Source organism: Phasianus colchicus, chromosome 2 (assembly GCF_987193195.1).
Source record: "Phasianus colchicus chromosome 2, bPhaCol1.hap1.1, whole genome shotgun sequence".
NCBI classification, from domain to species: domain Eukaryota; kingdom Metazoa; phylum Chordata; class Aves; order Galliformes; family Phasianidae; genus Phasianus; species Phasianus colchicus.
Genome location: NC_143437.1, coordinates 55,142,404 through 55,152,870, shown reverse-complemented (window position 1 = coordinate 55,152,870; position 10,467 = coordinate 55,142,404). Strand labels below are relative to the sequence as shown.

General features: G+C 36.8%; 1 protein-coding gene across 2 annotated transcripts in view; it reads left to right on the top strand.

Moving 5' to 3' along the window:
* The window catches only part of PDE7B (phosphodiesterase 7B), a 162,184-nt gene that overhangs the window by 51,602 nt on the left and 100,115 nt on the right, over nucleotides 1-10,467 (top strand). For both annotated transcript variants that reach the window (XM_090135750.1, XM_090135749.1), the window contains exon 3: nucleotides 558-618. In XM_090135750.1, coding sequence (XP_089991876.1) covers nucleotides 558-618 — 61 coding nt within the window. The remainder of the gene's footprint in view (nucleotides 1-557; nucleotides 619-10,467) is intronic.

Genomic DNA, 10,467 nt, shown 5'->3' with positions numbered 1-10,467 from the left:
ACTTTAATCAGAGCTGGATCAGACCCATGAGCCACACCAATTATGTTCCTACTGGCAGCTAAACTGACATGTCTGTCTCCATAAACGACTCAGATGATGCCTCATCCTTGAAAATAACCAAACACTACATATCTGAATCTTAAGTCTAATGATGTTCTTTCATTGGTTTAGTATAGTGACCGAACATCAGCCATTATAAATGAGGCAGTAAATGAGGCCTCCTGTATACTTGGGTCCAGTACTGACAAATAGCAACATGGATGAGGTAGTTGTTTAAGCCATAGGTATGGCAATAAATAGGGCATGGTGAATGCCCTGTAATACATTGTTGACCTATCCTTGTAACATCTATTTTTCCTTGAACTTTGGCTACTTGAAATTCTTCTGATTTTGACATTTTATCAACACACATCTAAGGATTTCTAGTGCCAAACATAAACATAGAATGAGGGAATCAGAGCCCCCCTGTAAGAGGATGAAGACAGGGATGCTATCAGAGAGGATTTAATTAAATGTAAATGCATATTAACTAATTTTTGATTGAATTTTTTTTCCAGAGGTGCGGAGAAATCTCATTTGATAGTCCTGACCAGAATGCCAAATGTGTTCGCATGCTAGGTAAGAGTCTTTTCCCATTTTGGTAATAAGAATTCTGTGGAAGTAAGTTTAATTGGAGATTTCTTCTCAAAGGTATGTGATAAGGACTGTGGTGATTCACACTGGCGTTTATACAGCTCATCCATATGTGGTCCTCATTAATTTATTCTTTACAGCAAATTTTCCATTACTTAAAGTACATATATTCCAGTAGTGCCCAACTATGGAGATTAAAATACAGCTGTACCAACACTGTAATTGTAACCTTTGATGTACTCCATTCCAGAACTCATAATTAAAAAGCTAAAAATCTCTGTAATTGAGCCAGATTTTTGAAATCACCCTGGGGAAAATGTGAACTTTTGTAGACTGCATATCTTTAATATGAAGGACAGGTTATGTGCTTTGAAAAAGAGTATTAATTTCACAAATATTTATCCAAAGCCCCTAGGACAGAGGACAGGCTTTAAGCTGCATCAATCAGCAAAATTCTCACCATTGTGATTCTACAGATTTGCACTGGTGTAGCACTTAGCCCATCATTTGGGAAAAAAAAAAAAAAAAAGTATTGAACAGAGCAGAAGTGTCTATTCTTTGAAAACAATGCAGAAATGTTCTGCTATGCTTCATTAATTTCCATGACTAATTTTATTGTATTTGCTTGTTTCATCTGCAGTGCTAGCCAGTAGTATCACAGCAAAAATCAACAGTAAGTGTCTAAAAAAAAAAAAAAAATCATTTGCAAGATTAGGCTTTAAATTCTGAAGACCTCTCACCAGCCAGGGCTGATATAAATATATGTGGTAAATTAAAGCATTGCATCTAAAAACACAATGACTGAAATAGTCACAATTATAAAAACTGCAACTGGTAATGTCTAGGAATGTAATTCCCATCTGGGTGCATGGCTGTGTTCTGTAATAACAGATTATGTGGTTTGTTGTTTATATTCATTAAATCCTATTGTCACAATAGACTGTAATTGCTGCAGAGGAAATTTGTCATGCTTATAGTGCACAGATCCCAATAGATGAACTGACACAATGGGCCATAATGGCCTGTTACAACAATGATCTGTGGTTAGAGGTTCTTAATGGCACAAGCTGACAGAAAAGATACTTTTGTGATCCCTTATCATGCCTATTATTAATATACAGATAAATACCATGGAGCGCAGAATACTTTTGTTCTAAGGACGTTATATCCATGCAAATGTTATTAATCGTTAGAAGGAAAAAAATGAGGAAAAAAAGAGGAGATTAAGAAGCTGTATTACCTAAAGATGAAAGTCTTCTGCATGAGTTTCTTGTCATTTGTTTTGGCATTTTTATAACAACACATATTGTAGTTAGGCATCGTCCTTAGTGCAAATGATTCTTTAGGAGCAGCAAACAGAAGATGTTGTTTCCATTAGCTATATTCATATTTATGTTGACTAGTATGTGACTAGTATGGAAGAATTTATTGTATGCTGTAAAGAAACTGCTAGGGATGTAAAAATGACTACAGTCTTGTCAAAGGTGTGACTAGTCCAGGGGCTTTCCCAGAGATGGTATCTCTTGTGTTTTAAAGTATCTCTCCTGTTATTAGTGTGCATCAGTGTCTCTAAGAAGTTATGGACCTTAGTATCCTATATAATATAGGGTATTATATTTTCATCCCAAGATATCTCAAATCATGTACAGTGCTGAGGTTATTCTAAGTGCAAGAGTATACTCCACAACTTTCACTGCATATTTGTTCTGAGGGCAGCTACTAGAGACTAACATCACTGTCTTGATTTATCCATGAAACACTTGTGTTTCTGGTAGGGCCACAGAGCTGTAAGACCACTCCATACTTGCAACTGTATGGTATCAAGCAGTATGCTAGAATGATACTGGCGAATTTTGTCAGAAAAGATCTGTATCTGGGTTATGCTACTGGCTCTGGGTTTCCTTCAAATTTAAAGATTTTTGGAACAACACTAGGATTGCTTGTATGATTCCAAATTCCTTGCGATTATGGATTGATGTGGATTATGAGGATGAGGTTCTCTTTACTTAAAGTTTGAGAAAAAGAGGTTTGCAGTGAAAATCTTATTCTATTCCTATCTTCCTCACCGCAAAACAGGAAACAATAGAGAAATGCTGAAATGTTTGCAATGACTACAGTGAAAGTAGGTGATTTTACGATGAACTGACTTGATATTGCTTCACCCGAGATTAAAATCTGTTGATTCTTATCACTTTGTCTCCTCTTTTAGCTCTAGAGTGATGGATACTTCTTATCTATCTGTGAAAAATTACCTGAACAAATAAATTAAATAGTTACTTTAATGTGCTTCCTGAGGATATAGTAAGTAATGGCTATTTTTCTGCCCAGGATATGCTTATTATCAGTATGATTTCATGTACTCCAGTTTTTACAGAATATGATGCATTCCATCTTACATTTTATATTGCATTTGTTTATTTTCATTTTGTATGTTGCACTAGTTAAAGCAATACAACTTCTGTAACTGTTGCAGAAGTTGATCAGTGGCCCACATTAGCCTTTTGAAGACCAATATTCATATCCTAAATCTGTCACAGATTACATAGGTTTCTTGCTTGTAACGTTGGCTAAATCTTGAAATGTCGCCATAGGTTCATTGTCCTTTGAAACAAAGAGAGGTGCGTCTTTCAGATGTGGGAGGGCAGTTGGGCACTAGAATAGGTTCCCCAGTGCAATGGTCACAGCATCAAACCTGGCAGAGTTCAAGAAGCACTTGGACAGTGCTCTCAGACATAGGGTTTGAAATTTTGGGTGGTTCTCTGTGGAGCTGGGATTTGGACTCAATGATTCTGATGGGTTCCTTCCAACTTGGGATATTCTGTGATACTCTGAAATTTATGAATACAGTGAGAAGTTGAGGTCCTGTATTAATCCAGTTCATAAGAATATTGCACTGTCAGTACAACTGTGCTTTCAGAAATTTTTCTTGAAGCTCCAAGTCTGTGTGAAGTCACTGGTAGCTCATAGGCATTTCTAGTGCAAGGTAGAAAATCTACAGTATTCTGCCAAAATCGGAGCTGTTATCAAAGTTAATGAGGGCATTCAACTATGACAAAATTGAGAGATAATGATAAACTGGATGTGAAAAATATTTGGCAGTATGTTACATTCTGGAAATGAGAACTCTGGCCTGTCCATGCCCTTCACTTATAATGATACTCATTTAAAAAAATAAAAATAAAAAAAGAGGTAGTTAGCAAAAAAAAAAAAAGTGAGAAAATAGCAGGATAGCAAGGTACTCTCCATATGCTTATTATCTATGAATACGAAATAAGATAGAAGGGGACAAACTCTTTAGTGGGATCTATTGTGATAGGTCAAGGGGAAATGGTTTCAAACTAAAAGAGGGAAATTTAGACTGGATATAAAGAAGAAGTTCTTTACAGTAAGAGTGGTGAGGCACAGGAACGGTTGCCTAGAGAGGTGGTGGATACCCCATCCTTGGAAACATTTAATGTCAGGCTGTATAGGGCTCTGAGCAACCTGATTTAGCTGTAGCTGTCCCTGTACATTGCAGGGGAGTTGGACTGGATGATTTTTAAAGGTCCCTTCTAACTCAAACAGTTCTCTAATGATTCTCTGGTGAGCAGAAACAGAACTATTCCTCATCCTGGAGGACCCACTGGTATTTTCAATGGCACAACTTGTGGTTAGTTTTTCCATTATGTAGACAAACATACTCTGGGCTCAGACACAATCCAATGTTATATCATGCAGAGATAATTGGGCTAGTTTGTGAAAATTGCTGGTTGGATGCCTAAGCTAATTAACTCTGCAGAGAAAAATTTCATCCTAGCTTGGAAGAATCCAAAGTTAAGGCAATTTAACCAGTTCTTGCATCTTAACTAGCTCATCCGAAGTTAGATCAGTAATCTCCACATGACAGTGCACCCAATTTTATGAATTTATCCTGGAAGGAATAACATTCATATATCACTTTCTGTTGGTACAGAAGGTAACTGCTAGTTCTGAAATATTTAGAACAGTGAAACTTACATTGCATTGCCTATGTGAAACTTACAGTGCTCATAGTAATTTTGTGTTTTGCTCTGAGTCTTATTGTACGCTATCATTTATTGTTCTAATGCTGTACTTATTCTAATATGGTGTGAGAACATAGTAAACATAGTGTGTACTCCAGAAATGATACTTGGGAAAGATTATCTTAAAAGGAAATTTGACATCTGAGAGATAGGTATTATTGTTAAGTTGCTGGCTTTCTAACCTTGGGATTCATAATCTACAGAAGTGGTCAGCTAATATATTTTCCTGCAAAGCATAAAGGTTTGTTTCTCCATCCATCTAAAAATGTTGATCACATGACTCTCCTAAAGCATAGTGGTCACCTCACTCATGTCAATTTGTTGTTGATATATGGCATTACCTTGACCTAGTAAGTAATTTCTTTTACTGCTCATATTTGCATAAATGTCTGCTGACTAGAAGAGAAACTTGAGTGTATAAGCAAATAGCAGCTTATATCAGATAGATACAGTTACCCTTATACTTGCAGTATAGCAAGTAAATAGATGCATTCATAATACATGCAAAAATTTTATCATCAGTTTTAATCCACTCTGCCTTACTCAAAGTAATGGAGAGAAGAGGAAGGAGGATAAAAGCATAATGAGTATGTTATTCCAGTGAGCAGTCTCTCACTGTCAGATTTGGTCTTTTCTCCTTACTGGGTAGATTTTGAAGAGGTTGTGTAGCAGTTAACTCTCTTGTCTGCAGCAGTTTTTCTAGGGGAAATGTGAATTTCTCTCCTTAAGGAGCTAGGTATTAAGATTAAAACACAAGCCTGCCAGACCTCTCAACTTCTCATGGCATACGTTGAGGTGTTTTCTTTTCATTACTGCAAATTCCATACAAACAGGAATAATGTGGGTGAGTTTGGTTTCCCTTTTGGTGTAGCCTTAATCCTTGCAGAAGTTGAAAGTTGAATCCTTGTTTGGAACAAAATTTCCACACAAACCACCATTTAAAATTCATCCAAAACCAACCAAACAAAAGAAAAAAAAAAATTAAAAAAAAAAAGAATTTAAAAAAAAAAAAAAGAGGGGATTGACACTTTTTTACTCTCCAGACTACTGAAACGTAGCTTAGTTTCTTTGGTACCACAAATATTTTGTATTCCAGAGAGGTGCCTAACTCACCTCCAGCAAATAATGGTTGTGGTACGTGAAGAAATCAGAATTTGGCCATGAGATGAGTTTGATGGATCCAGTTTCAGTGATGGCAGCACTTTACCTGTAGCAGAAAACTGCCACACATTTGAACAGAGTTAGCAGCTACAGCTTAAGAGAGAGACATTACTGAAACAACGACAGTGCTGAAAGCCAGAACTGAGGGGTGCTGGCAAGGCTCAGGCTGGTTGGCCTCTGGCTTACATAACCACAGAGCTCACCTTCGCTGAAAAATAATCAGATCTATTTAAATTTGCTTTGAGAAAATTATTCAGGTAAATAACCATATAATGAGTGGGGAAAAATAAAAATTAAAGAACATTAGTGTCAGCTTGCACTTAAAAGGAAGGAGGAAGAGGAACAAGGCAGCTAATGGAATAGTTCTACAGTGGTGAAAGTCTACAACTTTGAAAGCTCTTCAGCTCTTACTGACATGGTGTGAAATGTGACCCTATATCTCTTGTATGCACAAAACTTCTGCATGAGCAATGGTGTTCTAAATAGCCAAATATACCAACTATTTATAACCCTGTCATTCAAAGACTTACACATGCATTTGACCTCATGCAGACTACATATGCGATCTATGCAAATTACTTGGGAATAAGCACATAAATTAATCTTTGTAAAATTTCTCTATGTTATCAGGAAAAGGTCTAAATCTTCAGCAATTAACAAAAAATCTTTACTTGTTGCTATACTGCCTATTGAGATTATTCAGAACTTTACAGTGGAGTATGGAAACTTAAATGCTCTGCTCCAAAGGTTTCAATTCCATAAGCAGCTTGCAACACAGCTGTCTATTTTTGATATCTTGTTAATGAAGAGAAATTCAAATCTAAACACAAAAGCCCATGCTTTTCACTCGTATTTTATACAGTAACTGACATAGTCTCTCTACTAGCATTTTATTAGGATGAAAACAGTACAATGTAGGTAAGCTCTCTGGAACAGCAGTTTTTCTTCAGTTGAGTAGACAAAATGTAGAAATTTTCAAATATTGTTACAATATATGAACACATTTTACAAATAAGATAGCTAATGATCTTGCAATTATGCTTGTAAACACATTCAGAAAGGGATACCTCTGTGACCTTACGACCATCAAAATGGAGGCTGGTTGCTCCCTCTTGCCACTTAAGGCCCTCTCCTTTGGTTAATGTCCATTCCAGAAGTACAGCACATGCTGTATCTCATCTGCTCTCTTCAGGAGCACTCAGTATTTGTTCAGTATAATGGTACAGAGGAGGCCAGAGGCCCCATGCATCAGCCCATGCTTTCTCTGGAAGGCCCCAGTCGAGATGCCAGGCTGCCTACGTTTGTAGCTTGAAGACATAAAGTGGCAAATGGGTGGGCATGAGACTGCAACAGAGACTCCTTTGTCAAGGAGTTGACAGTGTACACATGCCATCATTGTGCTGCTTCATCACTGTGTTGTGGTTTCACGCTAAACAAGTAGGAACTCTTTGTCTCTGTTGTCATGAGATTTATTCCCCAAACCACAAAGAACATAAATACCATGCCTATTAAAAAAATCACACACAAAAAAAAGCTGAAAATCCAGATATCCTTAACAAACTTTTAAAAAGTTTTCTAGTACCAACTTACTATTTCAGTAATTTTGACTTAATTACTTTGCTAGGTAATTATGCAGCCTTGTAGCTGAGTGACAGTGACCACCTGTTTATCCTATTCTGTCCTGTAAATCAGATCAGGCTTAAACCGCTTGTCAGACAGTATTACAGCTTTCACAAGGGTACTGGAGGAGACAAAAACTGGCACTAGCATTTTGTGTAGGCATAGAAAACTCTTTTCTATGTTTAATATCTTTTTTCCTATCACTCAAATTCTATCTTTAGCTATATACACTTTTATTCTATGTCTGAGCTTGAGGGGTGACTGGGGACCTGATGAGAACACAATTATAAGGAAATCATGTATTAGGATTGACACTGATTATACTATCTAAACATATCATTATGGTCATCTGCAGAACGGATAGTATCAAAAGAACCCGTTCATTGGGGCCACAGGATTCAGTTGAGATGCTAAAGTTCAAGAGACGATTACAAAACCTTACTCCCCTCCAACTAAAAACATTCCAAATCTCTGACCCTTAAGCTTCTCTTTCTGTCAAAAAGATCAAGAATCACTTGGCTGAGAATCTCACCAGCTATCACATTGGTAAACACATGGGTTTGTAAGTCTGGTTCAGCAGCTGCACTTCAAGCAAACATTAGCAAATTTAGAGAGTATAAAGCCAAGCCATACATCGCTTTTCATCCAAAGCATGTTGCAGACAGAGGGATTGCATGCTGCTTCCTGCTTATGTAACAATGCAATGAAATGTAAGCTTTGAATTCTGGACTTTCATCGCCTTTAAGTGGCTAAAATCATTTTCTTTCTTACCCACCAAGCTAAAGGCAGAACAGGCTGGCTTAAGCACTGTTTGTTCCACTTACTAAACCAATTCAGGGGAAAATGATGAGTATAGCTCCAGGAGGATTGGTAATAGGCCTATCACCTGCATTCTGCCTAGGGAAGTACATGTGTGTAAAGCAAGAGAAATCCCAAATTTTGTTTCCGAGACCCTCCCTTTTTTTCTTTTTAACTAAGCATTACTTAGAGAAAGTGGAGGAACAGTTGCTTGACTAATTTACTGAAGATGATCTCATATCATATTTCATGGTATTTGGAACATGAGTTATTGCTGATCCCCTGTTGGAAAAAAGATTTCAAGTGGGTATTCAGTCTGCTGCCTCACAGTTCGATTTTTCTCGTGCCTAATCTCATCCCTAAACATGGACTGCATTCATGTATTTTGCCATCTTTTTTGTACAAACTCTTATAAGTAGGATGTGTTCACCCAAAGAACTTGCTTTCATGTGTCCAGAAAAGTGCCATGACTAATATTGCTGTACTAATGCTCTCTCACAAAATGGGAATGGGGGCAAGGAACAGTAAAGATTTTAATGAGACCAGACTCAGCCTCATGGTTTTGCAACCAGCCATGCTACTGCAATTGAAGAGGTATAATAATATATGCAGGTCTAGAATTTCCAGACTTTGATTTAAATTGTTCGAATTTATATTTTGTGGTTTGAGCTCATCTCTAGCAATTAATCTTCATTTATTTAATTATTACTTGGTACTACACTGTAATTTCACAGTCTCTGCAATTTTCTACAGATTACTATGTAGCTGTGATTTATGTCTGAGAAAGCCATGAAGTTCCTGTGCTTGTAAACCGTCAGTTCCTGGCTGTAAATGTTTCTAAACTTCTCAGCCTAAGACACATTTTCCTCTGTTCTTCTCTGTTCCATATTGCAAAAGGTGTCTCATGTTCTTTTGGAATTAAAAAAAAAAAATCTGAAATGTTAATAATTTCACCATTTTTGCTGAGAAATGGGAATATATGATTTATAGGCTCTTTCTCTCATCATTAATATGATAAAGAAGAAGCTACAGAATCAAACACCTAATGTTCTTTGACCTTGCCGTCTAGGTAGCTAGCTTTCTTTGATGGATTAAACTTCCTTTATCTGTTTTATAAAATAATGATTTCTAATCTACATCTTATACATGTCGTATTTCTCAAAGCATTAAGTTGATCTCTTAGATAATCCCTTGATTATCAAACTACTTAAGCACATATTTACTTACTCTCACTGCAACCAAAATATGCATAGGCTGAAAAATGTTCCTGTGCCAGGATGGGTCACAGTGTCTAGCACCAATCTGATTCAAACACTTAAGGTTCTGGGCTCATGAAATCATGGAATGTGACTCTGGATGTTATGAAAACTCCATTTAACAAGAAGAACAAGTTTCTGAACCTCAAATGCCTATGTAAAGAGATGACTCTTTCTTGCAGCAAAATTCAGAGAGGGTTCCTACTGTATTTCCCTTATAGGGCTTACCTCTCAGTGCACATGAAAAAATACTGAAGATAGTTGCAATCTGACAAACCTATTAAAATCCTTAAAAATTCTATTGTCAGGAAGAATGAGGAAGAGGTACTTTTCTGTGCTTTCCTTCAGTACCTTAAGACTCAGCTCACTGCAAAGCAAATGTCTAAAACTTGTTCAAAGAAACCTTTTGAGAAAGTGGCTGGTTATCCCCACTGTCTTCAGAGGAAGCTGAACTGTGGATGCATGAAGTTAGGGAAAATTAATCTTACTCCTGAAGTACAAACTTTGTTTTTCCTAGTGTAGTGTTTTTGAAACGTTTGGATTTGGAGATTAAATTCAGTCATTATTACAAAAAAATATGTTGGTTTTTTAAACTTTCATACTGTTTTAAATACAAATGTTATTGTGTGGTAACATTTTTAAGGATAGTACTTCATAGCCTCTCATTGTAGAGAATGTGTCTACTTTAGAGTTTTAGATGGTATTCCAGTTTACTGCAGCCTTTGGTTTGCATCACAGAGCAGTTTCTTCATACACAAATTCGTTTCATTTCACATGAATCAGAGCAAACCACGTGCTCTACAAGTGCATCTGGTGCATTCTAGTTGCTACTAGACACTTAGTCCATGGGAATATGTTAGAAATAGTCCAAACTAAATCCTCTAAAGCATACACAGTGCAAACACTGTGTCCTCATACCAGCTGTTGGATTCCACAGGCCTGTTCTTGTTTGTGCT